The 19,339-nt window shown below is 45.5% G+C and overlaps 2 protein-coding genes across 2 annotated transcripts; both read right to left on the bottom strand.

The window, feature by feature from the left end:
- Window positions 1-3,225: 3,225 nt before the first annotated feature.
- On the bottom strand, window positions 3,226-7,298 carry LOC117477766. The gene is made up of 5 exons (XM_034124511.1): window positions 7,284-7,298; window positions 5,803-7,076; window positions 5,435-5,613; window positions 5,124-5,344; window positions 3,226-5,032 (listed from the first exon to the last, which is right to left on the bottom strand). Exons 1-5 carry the CDS (start codon window positions 7,296-7,298, stop codon window positions 3,320-3,322), a joined length of 3,402 nt encoding a protein of 1,133 aa, XP_033980402.1. The 3' UTR covers window positions 3,226-3,319.
- Window positions 7,299-9,168: 1,870 nt separating this feature from the next.
- ndufv1 (NADH:ubiquinone oxidoreductase core subunit V1) lies at window positions 9,169-18,289 on the bottom strand. Its single transcript, XM_034125314.1, has 11 exons — window positions 18,221-18,289; window positions 17,086-17,195; window positions 16,911-16,993; window positions 16,561-16,731; window positions 16,025-16,208; window positions 15,682-15,871; window positions 15,194-15,406; window positions 10,808-10,974; window positions 10,639-10,720; window positions 9,832-9,977; window positions 9,169-9,434 (listed from the first exon to the last, which is right to left on the bottom strand). The coding sequence occupies exons 2-11, from the start codon at window positions 17,188-17,190 to the stop codon at window positions 9,354-9,356; spliced, it is 1,422 nt and encodes a 473-aa protein (XP_033981205.1). The 5' UTR covers window positions 17,191-17,195; window positions 18,221-18,289; the 3' UTR covers window positions 9,169-9,353.
- Window positions 18,290-19,339: the final 1,050 nt, after the last annotated feature.

Genomic DNA, 19,339 nt, shown 5'->3' with positions numbered 1-19,339 from the left:
ACACAAATAGCTCTCTTCCTTATTATTGTGTAACGTTAACTTTATTATACTAGTTTGTAGGTCTACTCCAAAATGGAGATCGTAATTTCTCCACCTCCACTCATTACAATCACACGTGCCCCAATGTTATATTTAACTAATATTATATTCCTCCACCCCACAAAAAAATCACGTTTAGAAGCCCTTTTTCTCTAATTCCACAACGTTGGATGAAATAACATTAGGAGAACGGATTAATAGCTGTTCATGGTTAACGTGTGTTGCTAACTTTATCCGGTATCCTAGCCTAATCTGTTATCTGTAGATTTAGGGATAATCCACTAACATCCTTTAATACACATGTTCATTTGACTCAGATGTGCTGATAATATCTGCAATATAAATCTTTAAACGTCTTCTTACCTTTAAAAGTCCATCACGAACGGTCTATTATGCTGCAACTCTACTGTGTTGCTGGTCGCTAGTGATGTGTCGGTCGCGAACGAGCCGGCTCAAAGAGCCGGCTCTTTTAAGTGAACGACGGGAGCCGGCTCGCGCCCGCGAACGAGCCGTTTTTTTGTTTTTGTTATTTTTTGTTAAGTAATACAAGACAGAATGATATGATGATCTCCGCGCTACAGCTGCTCCGTGCATGCATGCAGTGGCATGTCATATCCAAGGATTAGAGACTGTTGGATGCTGCTGTTTTGAGCATTGCAATACATTTATTTGTATTATGTTTTTTTATGATTAGAGACGGTTGGATGCTGCTGTACTGAGCATTGCAATATATTTATTTTCACTATGTTATTTATTTATGATTATCCTTGGGCTCAGCAAAGATTTGATGTCAGCTGTTGCTGTCTTTTTTCTATAGTTAATACTGAAATAGAGCCCTGCTGTTTTGTCAGGGCCTTTTCTTTAAATATAATTTTAAAATGTCGATACAGTAGCCCCTTTTTTTAAATGTCTATGCTTAAGTTTTTATAGGTGTTGCTATCTGCTTTGTGTAGCGTGGTTCTACAAGCAAGTCTGTGCATTCATTGAGTGGTATCAGAGAGATACAAGGGTCTGTAAATGCAATGAAAACAATTGGCCACATGCAGCAAATAATTGATATTAAACATGTAATTTTTACTTTTGAATACTTCAGTACAAAGGATGTATTGAATAATTTAAGTGATATGTGTACACATATAAATCATTAGTCAAAACAGGGCTACATTTGATTGAATTATAAAAGGTATAATATGTGGTAAACTGAAGAGCCGTTTGGGAGCCGAAAGAGCCGGCTCTTCTTGGTGAGCCGAGCCAAATGATCCGGCTCACCAAGAAGAGCCGGAATTCCCATCACTACTGGTCGCAAAGGTTCCCCGGAAGTCAGCGGCAAGCTAACTTCCGGGGAACTATTGACGGCTGCACGATCCGCCATTGCTGTAAAAAAAACTGGTCCATTGGAGTGAACGGAGATGTCGTAACTCTTCTATTATACGGCTCTGCCGCCACCAACTGGACTGGAGTGTGGACAAGAGACTATGCAGAAAACAATAAACAAAATAAATAAAACAAAACCAAAAAACAAACAAACAAAAAAAAAAAAAAAACTAGATTATTTTAAATGTATCAATTTCTCTTAGAAACGTAATAATCTCACAATACATATTGCCTGATGTTTTCCCTAACAGCCCTGATAGCGACAAGTCATGGAATTTTGCTTTCTTCAGTGTCTGGAAAACTGGGGTTACGTATTGTAACCCAGCTTCTATGAGTATAGGCGCAGCCCTCTAAGGCTATCGCTATTGGGTAATCCCACTGCGCATGCGCAGCACTGACAGACTTAATCCACGCCCACCTATGACGTGGGCCCCACCTACGGTCTCACTTCCGTATAAATAGGAAGTATGCCTGTCAATCTGCTCCCACACAAACAGCTTTTCTTCAGCTATTCGCGGAGCCAGTGGGGCCCGAACCTTAGAGGGCTGCGCCTATACTCATAGAAGCTGGGTTACAATACGTAACCCCAGTTCTATTTCGTATAAGGCTTCGCCCTCTAAGGCTATCGCTATTGGGTTAAGGGCGAAGCAGGATGTAGTCCACGCCCCACTGGTCCGTCCGTTACCAGAAGTACAAAAACACATCTACTCAATTAATAACCCATGCGTAAAGGAGCATCACAGTCCCTGGAAATATAGCATTTTAAAAAGTAGAGATAAAAAATCCCACTTGTTAAAACGATAAAAGAGGGGGGAAAAGGGGCAGCTCTCTCAGTGCCGACAGGTAGGAGAGAGGGCACACCGTTCAGTCTCTGACATTACTCAATCTGACAGGACACTGAGTACTGAATGAGTAAGAGAGGAATGGGAGACATCCCTCAAATAAAAACGAATAAAAGAACAGGGGGAAGACCAAGATGCCGCAGTGCAAATGTCTTCCACTGTCATTCCTCCGTGCAAAGCCGTAGAGGTTGAAATTCCTCTGATGCTGTGCGCTTTGATGTTTTCCGGGGGATCCTTCCCAGAGGAGACATACGCCTGTGACACAGCCTCACACAACCAGTGTGACAGGCGCTGTGCAGACAGAGGCTGCCCTATTGAGTGCTCTCTGTGATGCACAAACAGGCGCTGGGACCTACGCAATGTGGCTGTGCGTGCAATATAGCATGACAGCGCACGTACGGGACAGAGGAGATGAGATGTGGCTTCTTCCTCCGATGAGTGAGGAGGAGGGAAGAAACCATCCAAAGTTATCACTCTTGATCTAAAAGAGCTTGTGATAACCTTTGGCATAAAAGCCGGGTTAGGGCGCAAAACAGCTGAGCTGCCATCTCCTTGGATCTGGAGGCATGACGGAGCCACAGAGAGAGCAGACAAATCACTCACCCTTTTAGCTGATGTTAGGGCCAAGAGCAGAGCTACTTTGGCTGACAAGAACTTCAGGGGGACCTGATATAAAGGTTTGAATGGAGCTTTACTCAGTGCGCGTAACACCAACGCCAAATCCCATTGAGGCGCCAAAGCGCGTGACACCGGTCTGAGTCTCTGTACTCCCCGTAGAAAGCGTGTTGTCAGAGGGTGACTAAACACCGTACTGACACCAAACCCTACGTGGCAAGATGAGATGGCAGCAGCGTACGTTTTGACCGTGCTATAAGCCAAATTCCTGTCTAGTAAGGTCTGGAGGAACGACAGCACGTGAGGCAGGGGGCACGTAATGGGGTCCAGGCTTTTCCCTACACACCAGCGCTGGAACGCTGCCCATTTGGCTGTGTAGGATGCTCTGGTGGACGCCGCCCTTGAACCCTGAATGGTACTAATAACATTTTTAGAGAGGCCCATCCCCTCTAAATGTTCCCGTTCAGGGGCCATGCCCACAAACGTTGGCCCAATACTGGGTGACCGCTGATCGCTCCCTCCACCTGGGAGAGAGCGTCCCTGCGCCACGGAATTTCCCACGGCCTCCCTGACAGCATCCGCTGTAGGCATGGAAACCAGGACGCTCCCGTGCGTTCCGGTGCTATTAAAATCGCTGTCAGTCTCTCCTCCTGCACTCGGTCCAGGAACCGAGGGATCAGAGGGACTGGTGGGAAAGCGTATAACAACACCTTTGGCCACGGCCTGTGTGCGAACGCGTCCACGCCCAGGGGGGGGTGGTCCTGCGTTCTCAGGGAGAACCAGAGGGCACACTGCGCGTTCTCGCGTGCAGCGAACAGATCCACCTCCGCTCTCCCGAACCTGCTCCATACCTGGGAGACCAATTCGGGGTGGAGGCTCCAGTCCCCTTGGCGAGGACCTCCTCTGGACATGAGGTCCGCCCCTCTGTTCAACACGCCGGGAATATACACCGCTCTGATAGAGAGTACGTGTGTTTGCGCCCAGCACAGCAGCCGCCTGGCTGTGCTCAGCAGCTGCGCTGATCGTACGCCTCCCTGGCGATTTATGTATGCCGCCGCTGCTCTGTTGTCTGTCCGAATCAACACATGTTGATTGAACAGCAACGGGGCGAAGTGCTGGATTACTCTCCATACGGAGATTAACTCCAGCACGTTTATGTGGAGAGACATGTGAGCCGGCCACTGTCCCCCCACTGCCTGCGACATGCACGTTCCTCCCCAGCCTGCGAGAGATGCGTCTGTGAACACCGCTGTGTGTGACGTCACTCTGCCCAGGGGAACCCCCACTGACAGGACGTGGAGATTTTTCCAATAGGCTAAATCCAAACCCACGGAAGGGGGAATGTACACCATGCGTCTCTTCTGCCGCACGGGGTCGATGTGCAGGCGAATAAACCACCTCTGGAGTCTCCTCATGTGAAGGAGTCCCAGAGGGATCACCACGTGACCAGCTGACATCATGCCCAACAGCTGCATCACGGAGAGGGCTGTCACCACCCTGCGAGGTGTGACGCGTCGGAGGAGAGCTGTCACTTTCTCCACTCTCTGCTGTGAGAGTCGCGCTCTCATGAGGGCTGAGTTCAATTCCACTCCCAGATAAATGATAACCTGGGAGGGAAGAGGACAGCTCTTCTTCCAGTTGACAATGAAACCCAGGCTTGACAGATGAGATACGAGCTGTACCGTCTGTAAAGCAGCCTCCTTCTTGGATCGAGCCAGCAACAGCAGGTCGTCCAGATAAAATAACACCCTCATCCCTCCTCTGTGAAGCGGCTCCAGAGCCGTCTCCACACACTTTGAAAAAGTGCGAGGAGCCAGGGAGTATCCGAACGGCAGTCGATTGAACTGGTACGAAATTCCCTGGAAAGAAAAACGCAGGAATTTCCTGTGTTTCGGGATTATGGTTATGTGGAAGTAGGCATCCTTCAGGTCTATTGACATAAACCAGTCCCCCTGGTGAACGTATTCCAGCACCTGTTTGATTGTCAGCATATGAAAAGGTCTTTTCATTATCACCCTGTTGAATGCTGACAGATCGAGGATGGGTCTCATTCCCCCGGTCTTTTTTGGGATAAGAAAATAACGGGAGTAAAACCTCCGATTTTCTTCCCCTTGAGGAACTCTGGAAATCGCACTTTTTACCAGGAGTTCCTGCAGCTCCTCCTGGAGCGCAAGACACTGTTCTTGGGATGACAGGAGTGTTTCCTGAATCCCATTGAACTGCGGGGGAGGGGAGGCGAATTGCAGAGAGTACCCTCTGCTGATCAGCCTGCTCATCCATCTGTCCATCAAACATATCCGCCGCCACTCTGAGCAATGCTCCGAGAGCGGGCAAACCTGTTCTTGTTGTGCTGTGGTAGTCATGGTGACGAGCCATGCCAGAGCCCTTGCCGCTGTTGCTCGTGAAGCAACCCAAGGGGGGCCCCGCCCGAAAGGGCTGTGACGGGGTCTCCACACACTGCATCTCACCCCGGCCTGAGGAAAGAGCGGAGGTGTGTGCAGTGCTATTCATACAGCGCGTAATAACAGCCCTAGGCTCATTACGACCGTGTGAAGCAGGCACACCTGGGACAGAGGAAAAACCGTGCTGCCTGCTAACCGATAGGCCAGAGGCAACAGGTTTACACGTCAAGCCCCGCTGTCTAATAACCGCCTGGTTATATACAGCTGGCTTGTGCAGCGAGCCCTGCCGCCTGCTAACCGACAGGTCAGAGGCAGCCTGCTCAAACGGCAAGCCCAGCTGTCTGTTAACCGACAGGTTACAAACAGCTGGTTTATGCAGCGAATCTTGCTGTCTGTTAACCGACAGATTAACAACAGTCGGCCTGACTAGTGTGGGGGAAATGTGAGAAACAGCTGCTACAGACACACTGTTGGAATTTTCAACATTTTTATTGAAAATGTACTCCCGCACATCCCCCCCAAAAAGTCACTTTCGGCTCTGCTTCCTCGGAGGCTCTCTCGGAGCCGGAGGAGCAGACCAGGAGCGGGGGTTCTTCGTTCCCTTCCGACTCGTCGCCTGGAGACTCTGTCTCTGTGGCGGAGGAGCGGAGACATGGGACGGTGCCCCCGCAGCCGCCGAAGGGCGATTCTGGCGCCGCTGCTGATCTCGCCGTTGCCCGCGCTGCCCCTGCTGAGACTGTTGCAGGTGCTGCGGGCGCTGCTGTCGCTGCTGTTGCTGGGGACGTCTGTCCGGCTGAAGCCATCCGACGTGACACCGTATGTCGTCTGCCTGCTCCGATGCAGACTTCCTTGACTCCACCATGGTGTGGAACTGAGGTCCGAACAGTCCGTCCGGACTGATTGGAGCCTCTATCAGCTCTTTCCCTGCACCCTCCGGTATAGATCCCTGCTGTAGCCAGAGGTACCGGTGGACCTGAGTCGCCCACGTCGTAATCCGCGCCTGCGAAACTGCAACTGCGGCGCTCAGGGTAAGTGCAGTGCTGGCCGCCTTACCAATCTCCTCAGCCTCCCCTGAGGACATGGTGTCGGACTGCTCAGCTATACGTACCATGGAATTCACCAGCAACGCAATATTGTTGGCCGCCGCTGACGCCTGGTAAGCACACTGGTGCATCCGGTCGGTCTGTCGGGCGACAAACTGATCTCTGGAGGCAGTCAGCATGGGTCGCCGTCCGGCAACCGTGCTGGCCTGCTTAACTCCAAAAAACGTCGTGAGGCTCGGCTCCAGAGGCGGCACGGTCGGAAAACCCTTATCCGTAAATCCCTCCACCCTCGCGAGGGGAGCGTACGTGGATACAGGAGCCCTCAGTGTCCTGGGGTTCGCCGCCGCCCCCTCCTGGTACTTCCTAATGGGCGGGAAGCGTGGCCAGATCGGGTCACTCCTGACCCTCTGTGCCTGGGAGAACACCCCGGACATGTCATCCGAAAACGTGCTCTCCTGAGCTGGGGGAACGCGGAGATCTCGCCAGGCGGCTGCCTTAGAGATGATCTCCGGGAGTTCCTGGAGAATTCCGCCAATCGACGGCAGAGCCGTGACGGCGGAGAGAGAGACCACTGGTCCGTCTACCGGACTTACACCGGGACCCCGCTCTGTCTCCTCCGTCCGGAGGAGAGAGAGGATGGGGGAACCACCTGGTGATCCATGAATGGAGGGGGCGTAGTCGTCCGACTCGTGCCCTCCACTCGGATCCAAGAAGTCCAGGGCCTCGTCCACAGAGTAAACCTCTGGGACTGCCCAATCATCCTCGACCGCAGCAGCAGCGAGAGCGTCCGCTCTCTGCTGTCTGAGGGCCAGAGGGAGCCGGGCACATAATGAGCATGACACCTGTGGGGAAAGAGCAGCTTTCGCATGCTCTAACCCCAAGCAGGACTCACACTGTGAGTGTTTGTCAAAACTCATTATGTAGCCCGCCTCACATGAAAGGCAGTTCCGGACGCAGCCCTGACTTACCTTGCTCATCTCCATCTTTCCACTAGAAACAAAGCTTCGTAAGGGAGGAATCTTTGTTTTCTAATGTGCCTGCTACAGTGCTTCTGCTACTACGTGCTGAAGAAAAGTGGGAGCAGATTGACGGGCATACTTCCTATTTATACGGAAGTGAGACCGTAGGTGGGGCCCACGTCATAGGTGGGCGTGGATTAAGTCTGTCAGTGCTGCGCATGCGCAGTGGGATTACCCAATAGCGATAGCCTTAGAGGGCGAAGCCTTATACGAAATAGAAGCACATCTCTCTGAGTCGCGAGATTTTCAAAGTGTAGTTGTAGGTTTGTGGAGTGTCTTTTAAACGAGTTACAGTATTTTATACATTAAGATAAGTTAAGAAGTACTTTATTGATCCCAATTTGGGAAATTGTTGTGTTGCAGCAGCATAAAAAGACATGGCATTGTACAATAAAAATGTAAAGACTAGAAATAAACAAGAAAGTAGAAAATATACATGTTGAATTACAAAATGTACAGTAATATAAAGCAAGTTATTATATATACATGTATGTGAGGCATGGAATATTAAATATTAAATTGAATATAAATGTAAAATGTACAGTGTGATGTTAAGTCCAAGAGAAGCTATGGAGCAGAGAGTTCTCTGCCAGCCAGAGGTGATTTGTTATATCGAGTTATTGCAGTGGGCAGGAATGTTTTCCAGTATCTGTCCTTGTGACAGCGGAGCTGCAGCAGTCTGTTGGAGAAGGAGCTCTGTTGACTGTCCAGCTGCAGGTGGAGAGGTTGGGTGGGGTTATCCATGATAGACAACAGCCTGTTCAGTGTCCTCCTCTCCACCACAGCTTCAAAAGGGTCCAGCTTGATGCCGATGACAGACCCAGCTTTCCTGATCAGTTTATTGATTCTGCTGGTGTCACCGGCTCTGATGCTGCCCCCCCAGCAGACCGCAGCAAAGAAGAGATCACTGGCAACAACAGACTGGTAGAAGATCTCGAACATCTTGCTGCACACGTTGAAGGATCTCAGCTTCCTCAGAAAATAGTCTGCTCATCCCCTTCTTGTACACAGCGTCAGTGTTGATCCTCCAGTTCAATCCATTGTCTACTCTAAGTGCACTCCCAGGTACTTGTAGTCCTCCACAACAGCCACATCCTCTCCCAGAATGCACAGGGGCAGTGGAGACGTCCTCTTCCTCCTGAAGTCAATGACCATCTCTCTGGTCTTGGCCACATTCAGAAGCAGATTATTTATTCCAGTCCACTCCACAAAATCACGCACCAGCGCTCTGTACTCCTCCTCCCGTCCATCCCTTATACACCCTACCACTGCAGAGTCATCTGAAAACGTCTGCAGATGGCATGACTCTGAGTTGTATTGAAAGTCTGTAGTGTATAAGGTGAACAGGAAAAGAGAGGATTACTGTTTTTCAGGACGCATACATTGTCTTCAATTCTACTTAAATTCAGACATTCAGTTGTATTTAATAGTCAAAAGTGACCAAAAAAACCACTTAATTTCTACACATGTCCATGTCAGTATCTTCCTTCTTTCATTCCGTCTAATTTTCGTTTATAAAATGAAAAAAACAAGCAAAAAAAGTTTTATATATATATATTTATAAGTGTTTACCCCTGGTTGTGTTGAACATCTGTTAATACATATTAAGTGTGTGCTGTTCTGTTCATTTGTAAACATTGAAAACAAGCAAAAAGGGAGCTAGGGAATTAAAAAAAACATTTATATTACAACTCTGGTGCTTCAGGTTTTGGTGGGAATAATAAAAAAAACTGTTTACTGAAATGACTTGAGTTAAGGAGGTTTCTAATTTCCACAATATTATACAAGTAAACATTTTTTTTAATAGCCTACAAATTACAAAGACACAACAAAGTCTAGTTTAAGGTTCATATAATTTTATTGGTATTTTCACCACACAAGGCAGACACATCAATGCAACATTTGATGATGAGGTGATAAGACGGCACATTATCGCTTTAAATAGTTTGTGAATTACAGAAGCACAGGGTTAAGGGCAAAATAGGCAGAAGAATGAGTTCAAGGAGTTATAGGAGCCATTTAAGCTCTGGCCTGCTGCTGCTGCTGCTGGTGTTCAGCAATTCGGCTTTCCATCACAGGCCTGAAGTGCCTGATCAATCCCTGAGAACAAGGTAAAGAGCAACAAAGGAAGATAGTAAATTAATAAAGAAGAACAAGAACAGCTCTACAACAAACATGTCAGAGTTTATTTACAAAAAACTGCGAGTCTTAACTCCTAAGTGTTAAAAGTGTAATATTCAGCTTAAAAATAGAAGACCCATGACAGAGGCACTCCTGTTTACATATATATTGACATTCAGTTTTTGTTATTGTTAATTCAATAGTAATTTTGTCTGCTGTCAATAGGGATGATTTTCAATGTAATACAATTCAATTTAATAACACCAAATACTGCAGCCTGCAAAAGGTCAACCTATTAATGTCCTTAGAGTCCCCCATTGAATCCATCAACGATCGTCTTAGCATGCCAATGCATTATGACAGTAAATGTGTTTACCTGCACTGGCCAAGCCGCACCATCTCCCAGGGCACAGATAGTGTGTCCCTCAATCTGCTTACTGAGCTCCCAAATCATGTCGATCTCTGTTGGCCGTGCATTACCACTCACAAAACGCCACATCATGTTATTCATCCAGTCCACTCCTACAGATACACACGAAAGAGACATTTAGAAGTTTGTTGATGGTATTAAAAGACATTGGTGACAACTAATGTGTGTCATTTCAAAGTGGTAGTTCAGATTTTCTTAATAAGGGTCGTTGTGAATGGAAGTGTGCATGGCCTCAGTTTGGAGAAACAGACGGGATTATTGGCACAGAAGCTAATCAATGTACTGTACTGTACAGTAGTTAAATGTATTTTAACCACCCAAAAACATTTTTAATTATTTATTCATAGATCACAGAAGTTACTGTGCTACCACTGCCTCAATCTGTTAGTTTGTTTGTGTTACTCTATGACGATAGCGATTCAAGTGCTAGATCAGATCCATCATAGGCACACAATAACACCAAAAAATCAGATAGATGCAGTGGAAGTTCAGAACATCCTGTTTTCTGCAATGTAAAGTTACAGTTTTAAAAAAAAGGAGTCTGATGGGTTTGAAAAACATAGACAACAGCGTCAGTTCCCCGTCGGAAAAGCACCATCCAGCGGCAAGGTAAAGCAGTGAAAATATTAAACATATACCATACCCTTGAACAGATAATAATTTAGGTAGATGGGACTTTCTTTTAGTTGGTTGCGTATGGATAAGTGCCACATACAGCCATACTTCGAAAATCTGAACTGGCACAGCACTTACCTTCTCTGCAGGGCGTGCACTGGCCACAGCTCTCATGCTTGTAGAACTCAATCAGGCGGGCGATAGCTCTAATGATGTCAGTCTGCAAAAAACAAAGCACCCAATGTAAGAGAGGTTTGATGATTTCTTTATGCATGATGTATTATGTAGCGGAGGTGAAAAAACGTACAGATTTGTCCATAACGATGACTGCAGCGGTGCCCAGGCCAGTCTGAGCCTGGAGGAGACCGTCAAAGTCCATCAGCACCTCTGCACAGACGTCCTTGGGAATAAGAGGGGTGGAGGAGCCACCGGGGATAACAGCCAGCAGGTTGTCCCAACCTCCACGCACACCACCTACCAGACGGATGGCCGTAAAAAAACGTTTAAAATTGAGTGTGTTTACCGAGTGTGCCATCTTAATCATGTTGTAGTAGGACCCCATCAATGCAGATAAACAAATTATGCATTTAAGTTTAACTTTCACATTTTTACAACCAAAATCTAACTTATGTCATTAAAGAGATCTCAATAATATGAGTCAAGTAGGATCATTGATACATTGTGTCATATTTAGCGTTAAACACTCCACCAGCGTTCCTGTCCCCAAAAAGACAAAAATCACCAGCCTCAACGACTACCGCCCGGTAGCTCACCTCCATCATAATGAAGTGCTTTGAGCGGTTAGTCAAATCATTCATCACCTCCTCCCTCCCTGACTCTCTGGACCCCCTGCAGTTTGCCTACAGCGCAAAAAGATCCACAGACGACGCCATAGCCCTCACCATCCACACTGTAGTGTGCACTACAGATCTGAAATAGACTTGGGGGGGTGCTGGTAGGGGGGGGGGGGGGGGTTTGAGGTGACGTGCTTTTGTGACGTGCAACAACATTAACATTAACCTTTCTGTTGGTTGCGATGGCAGAGCGAACAGGTACAGGCAGGGCCCATAGTGATAGCCCTATAGTTTAAATCTACTACCCACAAATAAACATATGGACATGAGTTACTATTTAAAAAAAATTGTAAATGTCTTTAGGAACCTATCCATGTGATTTTAAGTAGGGGTGGACCTCAAATCTTCTAGGGGGGTCCGGGGGCATGCTCCCCCGGTAAGATTTGTTTATTTATTTTGGAGTTAAATGCACTTTCAGGGGAAAATAAAGAGACTAGATCTATGGGAACACCTATATCACATGGGTCAAACTCAAGGCCCGGGGGCCAAATCAGGCCCTTGGTGGATTTAATTTCGGCCCGCAGGATAATTTCTAATTACTATTAGATCTGGCCCTCCGGTATATTGCACGCACACCTTCACTCAATCCTGAGGGTTTCCTCAGCTCAGAGCCTGAGCCCACACATTGATGAACTTGCACCCAAGATGAGATGCCAAGTATCTGGCTTAGCATCACAGCAGCAAACTGAGTTTCAATGGATGTTTCCTTCTGCACTTTTTTTCTTGCGACAACAGGGCATGTTTGTTTTTGTTTTTGAGGGGAATTGTTTTTTTGAAGCTGTTGTTGGCCTGTGGGAAAATGTAATCATAAGAAATGACTCCGGAAAAGCTGCAGACAGAGCCATAAGAAATTAATGCAACTGATTATTTCATGTTTAATGTTGTTTTTATAGGCAATAATTTAAGCTTTGTTAGTTCCAGGTTTAATATGTGCAATAAGTTCATTTCAATACGTTTTGCAATAAACGTTGAACCAGTCCGGCCCTCGACTAGTACCCATTTCTTTATTTTGGCCCACTGTGTATTTGAGTTTGACACCCCTGACCTATATGAAACAGAACTGTTTACATTTCAATAATCATAAAGTGTATCTTACCTTTTTTCCCCTAGTTAACTTTTTTATTTTTTATTCATGCTTATTTTACTAATCACTCCCCCCTCAAATGGAAATATGTGTTTACATAAATGGTGACCAAACCGTTTGAGACCCACTGAGAACTTAGACTAAGTTAACTATCTAAACACTCAGATGCCCCTTTCACACCGGCGCTTTTCCAGCTCCTGCTCGGAGCTGGAGCTGGAAAAGCGCCGGTTTTTCCTGTTCACACCGCAGCAGCGGCGCGTCATAGCTCCGGAATGCGGTTCACTTCCAGCTCCAAAAAATTGTCGGTCCAGAGGCAAGAGCTTCGGAGCTATGACGCGGCGTCTCTTACGTCGAGGCGTGCAGGAAACCTTACTTTGACCATCCGTTCGCTGTTATTGATCATTGTGGAGAGCAGGCAGACGTTTTGTTTGTTATTATAGCAGCTATCGGATGGAATTAATACATGGGCTGTACAGGTTGTCATGTCCGACTATCACAAGTAGAATCATAATGAAAAATACGCCGGTAAAATGTGCCTGTAGAAAACGGCTTAGCAAGTAGTCAGTTTAGCTTCAGTTGCTATGCTAACATCACCCATGTTATACCAGAGAAACTTTCATAACAGCGTTGTGATGCCAAACAGCGTCAATTCAGACTGACACACATTCACTTAAGGAGAACTGGGGATATGTATCAGCTGCTTGTGTGACAGTCAGACAGTGAATACTTTAGAGCCGTGTGAGCTAACCCGGAGCTAACGGGAGAATAAACTCCCGTGGAAGAGCAGCAGCACTGCAGCGGTCGGTAAATGCCGCTGAAACACATTAATAAACAATGAACCACGGCACTCTGGAGAAAAGTATAAGGTTGGAGAAGTCGTTATTTAATTTAATCTGGCTTCGTATGATTAAAAGCAACACGATCATCGACCCGACGCAGTCCCCGGCCCGTTGTTGTTGTGGGAGAAAATCAGCGACGTAAACTGTGACGTCATGACGCAGCAGCGGCAGCTCTGGGTGGTGTGAACAGAGCGGGAGCTGAAAAGGGAAACCGGAGCTGAACCAGAAAAGCTCTCGCTAGGAGCTAGAAAGGGAAAAGCGCTGGTGTGAAAGCCGCAAGAGAGTCCTTTACCTCACCTGAGCTGAGGTTATCCCGAGCTTGAATGACACACAGAGACCAATCGAGGGCTCTGATTTATGATCTGACAGTGGCCATGTCGGCAGGCCACATCATGTATACAGCCAGTCACCCTGTGTGAGGCAGGCCACTTAACAGGCCAGGCCATCGGGAAACCCCCCGGTCCTCCCGATGGCCAGTCCGGGACTGGGTACAGGAGGCGTAGAGCGAGGGATCATTGTCCACAAGTTAATCGATCGCAGATGGCGTCGTGGTCGCGGACGAAAAAATAAATAAAAATAAAATTATTATAAAATAAATTAAATTAAAAAAAAGACCTAAATGGGTCGTGAAATATACTTGGGCGGCCGTTAATATACCTGGGCGGCCCGCCCAAGTATAGTCTATGTGTGGGAAACCCTGCCTTCTACAGGTGCACCATAGAGAGCATCCTGACCTTCTACAGGTGCACCATGGAGAGTATCCTGACCTCCTACAGGTGCACCATAGAGAGGATCCTGACCTCCTACAGGTGCACCATAGAGAGGATCCTGACCTTCTACAGGTGCACCATAGAGAGGATCCTGACCTCCTACAGGTGCACCATAGAGAGGATCCTGACCTCCTACAGGTGCACCATAGAGAGGATCCTGACCTCCTACAGGTGCACCATAGAGAGGATCCTGACCTTCTACAGGTGCACCATAGAAAGCATCCTGACCTTCTACAGGTGCACCATAGAGAGCATCCTGACCTTCTACAGGTGCACCATAGAGAGGATCCTGACCTTCTACAGGTGCACGATCCTGACCTTCTACAGGTGGACCATAGAGAGCATCCTGTCCTTCTACAGGTGCACCATAGAGAGGATCCTGACCTTCTACAGGTGCACCATAGAGAGTATCCTCACCTCCTACAGGTGCACCATAGAGAGCATCCTGACCTTCTACAGGTGCACCATAGAGAGCATCCTGACCTTCTACAGGTGCACCATAGAGAGGATCCTGACCTTCTACAGGTGCACCATAGAGAGGATCCTGACCTTCTACAGGTGCACCATAGAGAGTATCCTGACTGGCTGCATCACGGCCTGGTACGGCAGCTGCACCGCCCTCAATCGTAAGGCTTTACAGAGGGTGGTGAAAACTGCACAGAACATCACCAGGACGGAGCTGCCATCCATGGAGGACCTTTACTGCCAGCGGCTCAGGAAGAAATCTCTCCGGATTATAAAAGACCCCCATCACCCCAGCCACCAACTGTTCAGTCTGCTGCCGTCTGGCAGGCGTTACCGCAGCATCAGGACTAAAACCACCAGATTCAGAGACAGTTTCATCCCACAGGCAATAAGACTGCTAAACACCTGAACTGTTGAAATAACATTCATCTGCTACTTAGTAATTATTTATCTATTTATCTAATATATCATTCCAATAACTTGCATATAGACTCTTATTGCACTTTTTTAAACTATTTTTCTTTTTGTATTTACTATTTACTTGCACTATATTTTTCTGTTTATCTGTGTTATTGTGTTGCACTGTTGGAGAAGCCTGTGACCTAAGATTTTCATCGGCATAACTACACTGTAGCTATGTTCGTATGACAAAATAAAGAACCTTGAACCTTGAACATGTACCTGCGTGCCTCTCGATGAGTTCTTTCAGGGGGATAGACATCTCCTCCTCTACGGTGCAGGGGGTGTTAACGTGGCCAGAGATGTTGAAGAGCTTTGTGCCAGAGTTTCTCTCTCTGCCAAAGCCAAGAAACCATGAGCCTCCACGACGACAGATAGTGGGCGCCACGGCAACTGTCTCCACATTGGCAACAGTCGTTGGGCAACCGAACACACCTTTAAGAAAAAGGAGATGTAGATGTTTCACATGCCAGGCGTTCATTTGGCAAAAACAAGAATTTAGTAGTTTTCTGTGATTAGATGAGTTTGTCACAAACTGGAATTTCTTACTTCTTACTTGTTAAGGCACCTTAAAAATCAGTCAGCAAGCCACATGTCTCATTAAAGAGAGGACACGATTCAGGAACTTCTGTCTGTACGGGCCATTTTTCCCCCACGTTTTCCATATTTTATGCAACACCTTTCAAACCTCTCTGTGACCATGAACTCACCAACATCAGCAGGAAACGGGGGCTTCAGACGGGGCTTTCCCTGCTTCCCCTCAATAGACTCAATGAGAGCGGTCTCCTCTCCACAGATGTACGCTCCAGCACCACGCATCACAAACACATCAAAGTCATAACCGGATTCACAGGCGTTCTTTCCAATGAACCCAGCTGCATAGGCCTCATTAACTGCCACCTAAGAGAACACAATTGAAAATAGAAGAGTTAAAAAGGATGGAATTTTTAAGAAGTCATGTACAACCACACAACTGTTTTGGATCAATCAAAATGTATATTTGTACACTGCATTTAAGGTTTATACATCAAGTTTAATTCAGTCCATCTCTACCTGCAGGTTGGACGACTCGTTGTAGAACTCTCCTCTGATATAAATATAAGCAGCACGCGCCCCCATGGCCCTCCCAGCCACCAGGCAGCCCTCCACCAGCTTGTGTGGGTCATGACGCATGATCTCCCTGTCCTTACAGGTGCCAGGTTCTCCCTCATCTGCGTTCACCACCAGATACTTTGGCCTAAAGCAAGAAACCAGAACTGGGTTAAATAGAGAATAGCAAACTTCAATTTGATTGGAAAAGACAAGGTGAGTTATTGATGAGTAAATTCATTTAGAAACTGCAAAATCAGATATTTTTCTAAATGGCTAGTAGGAGGGAATTGATGAATAATAAACATGCTGCCTTGTTGATTCAAATATCAAGCTAACTGATATATAGAGATGCTAAAAGAATAAAATCAATCTTCATTTTGCTAGTTGCAAGAGCTGGTAAATGTTTTGATGAATAATCAATTAGATTGACTGTGATAGTAATTGTCAGTTAAATGCAAAAGAAGCAGATGTGTGCATCTGTCTGTCTCCTTCCTGACCTTCCATCGCTGGGCTTGTTCATGAAGCCCCACTTCATGCCGGTAGGGAAACCAGCACCGCCTCTTCCACGCAGGCCAGAAACCTTGACCTCATTGAGGATCCAGTCCACTCCCTTCAGAAGGATCTCCTTAGTTTTGTACCAGTCGCCCCGCTTCAATGCCCCCTTCAACCTGAAACACAAACATATGTGAGGATTGTGTTCGTTTAAACAAAAAAGACATTTCTCATATGTTCTTTTCACGTAAAAAAGGCATAACTGAAATTCTTCTTTGACTTTTATTGATCAGCACATAATTGTGTATTGTGTAAGATTTTATAGAGCACATAGGAATAAGGTGAGGGATGTTACCTCCAGTCATGGCGACCATAAAGGTTAGAAAAAATTCTGTCCTGATCAGCCAGAGGTCCAAATGTTGTTTTCTTAGGAGCAGTCTGGAAAAATAAGACAACATATTATTAATGTTTATATTCAACTGTATTATTATTATTATTATTTCAGTTTTTATTAAGAGCAGTACAGCTACCTGTGCCGTGCTGTTGTATCGAGTGATAGTGGTCACTCCACCTTGACTGACAGCAGCTGGGGCGCGGGTCACCCCACACATCACTGCACGGGACAGGGCCAGCATACTTCCTGCATAAGGGAAAGACAATGAGATGACAAATCAAATATAAGTTTTAGGTTACTTCTGACAAAAAGTTTAAAGTGAAATACGTTATTATTTAATGAAAAAGGCTGTAGTTCAAAAAACGTTTTTAATTCTCATATTAAGTATGGTTAAAATATAGAAGTTATTTACTGGTGGTATCAAAACTATAGTATGGGGTTAAGTTATAGAATTGCACATATTGAACTGCTTTGTTGGTGCTCTGGTTGACGAATCCACTGGTATGCTGGAAAACTAAGGTGGCACTTTCAGCTAACACTCTTTAGGTTTTCTGAGAGGTGTACAGATTACTTTTATATACGAGAAAAGCCCAAAATCAACTCAACTTCCAACAATACAAATTCATTTAAATACCAGAGTAATGCGTTTTAATTGATGTTATAACAACCTTTTGTCATAACTACTACAACCTATTAAACAGCATCAAAACAAGAGCCATCGAGTGAGCGCAATTTCTATTTAAGCAGCATTTTGTTTCATCACAATAAAACCAACTAACAATAGATCAACATGTATTTTAATGGCGCCCACCAATAGATGCTTGAATGAAACTAAATAGCTTGGATAGAGACCTCATAACAAACTTGTTATGAGATGTTGTTATGTCAGAGGAATGTTAGCTAAGAAAGGTGAATGCGAGTGCTAGCAATGTTATCAATCATATAGCGGTCAACTGTAATATTTCAGATAAACACACTGCCTAATTATGAGAAAATCTGAACTTTTTGCTTCGTTTAAGTGTCTTTTTAAAGCCCACACTTACTCCCATGCTGAATACCTACTGCTGTTACCCTGGCGCTAAGCTAAGTTAGCTAGCGGTTAACCTTGTAATGTCAGAACAAAAACAGCATATCTAGGACGTAGCATTCAGATATCACATTGACACCATGTGAAATAATTCGGTGATATGAGCTGTAATAAAAGCTGCATTCAAATATATTTAATGATGAAAGGTTTTGGTCTAAATTTGCAAATAATAGCTGCTTCTTACCTTCTCTACGTCCCGAGTTTATGAAACACTACCGGAAATCAACGGAAGCTGTCATCAAAACCCACTCACAACCGCTCTTATTCTTCTTCTCTCTTTCATTTGCGGATCTCAAACAGCTTTTAGTTGCATACCGCCACTTACTGTACATGAGTGTGTATCACAGTCTATGGTGTCTCATCATGTCATTCCATCTCTCAACTCATGGACGTATCCATGATCTAAACAAAAAATGAAGTAAAATAAAATAAAAACATAAAATAAATAAAACAAAACAAAACAAAAATCCATGATCTATTCTAACCTAATGTTAGATTATTTTACCTACCTCAATTTCACTCAGAAAGGTAAACAGTGCCTTTCTGGTAGCTCTTACTCCTTCTCCTTCTGTTCCCAGAATACCAAACACATTCCACTCCCTCTCTGCCTCTATAACTTTATCCTTTAGTTTTTCTCTTTCAGCAGATGTCACAATGTAATAAGATTATGTTCCACATTTTCTTTAACTCCACTGTTCCTACACTTGTCACTGTTACTTTTCCCCATGACATCAGCGTACTATTCAATGCTGTGTGATTCAGTCTGAGTCTAGCTATCATGATTGTCTTTATAAATATTAATTGTAATTGTCTTTTGTACTTTGTGATACTCTTTGCTTTTCTGGTCTTTCTCCCACCTTTTCTGCCAGATCTCCATCCCTTTTTTCTTAATAACTGCTTTTCCTTCTCTTTTTCCAAGTTGAACTGGTAATGTTATTTCCTTTTGCAATGCACTTTTTGCTAACTTATCAGCACACTCATTCCCTTTTACCCCCTCATGTGCAGGCACCCAGCAGAACAGAAGATCTATACCGCCTCTGTGAAGTCTTAACAAGCTATAGTTCTATGAGTATATATTCTCTGACAGTTGTTGTTGACTGTATGCTTTTGAATATGGATAATGAATCTGTGCATATCACCACCCTATCTGTCTGACCTCTTCAACCCACTGTAATCCTATTATTACTGACAGCATTTCTGCTGTGTACACTGATAGTTGATCTGATGCTCTTTTTGAGATCGATATTTTAAAGTCTGGGATATATATACCAACTCCAACACACTCTTCCTTGTTCTTAGAACC

The sequence above is a fragment of the Trematomus bernacchii genome, unplaced genomic scaffold (assembly GCF_902827165.1).
Source record: "Trematomus bernacchii unplaced genomic scaffold, fTreBer1.1, whole genome shotgun sequence".
Lineage (NCBI taxonomy): Eukaryota > Metazoa > Chordata > Actinopteri > Perciformes > Nototheniidae > Trematomus > Trematomus bernacchii.
The sequence above is the reverse complement of the archived record's forward strand: the minus strand, read 5'-3'. Positions and strand labels throughout refer to the sequence as shown.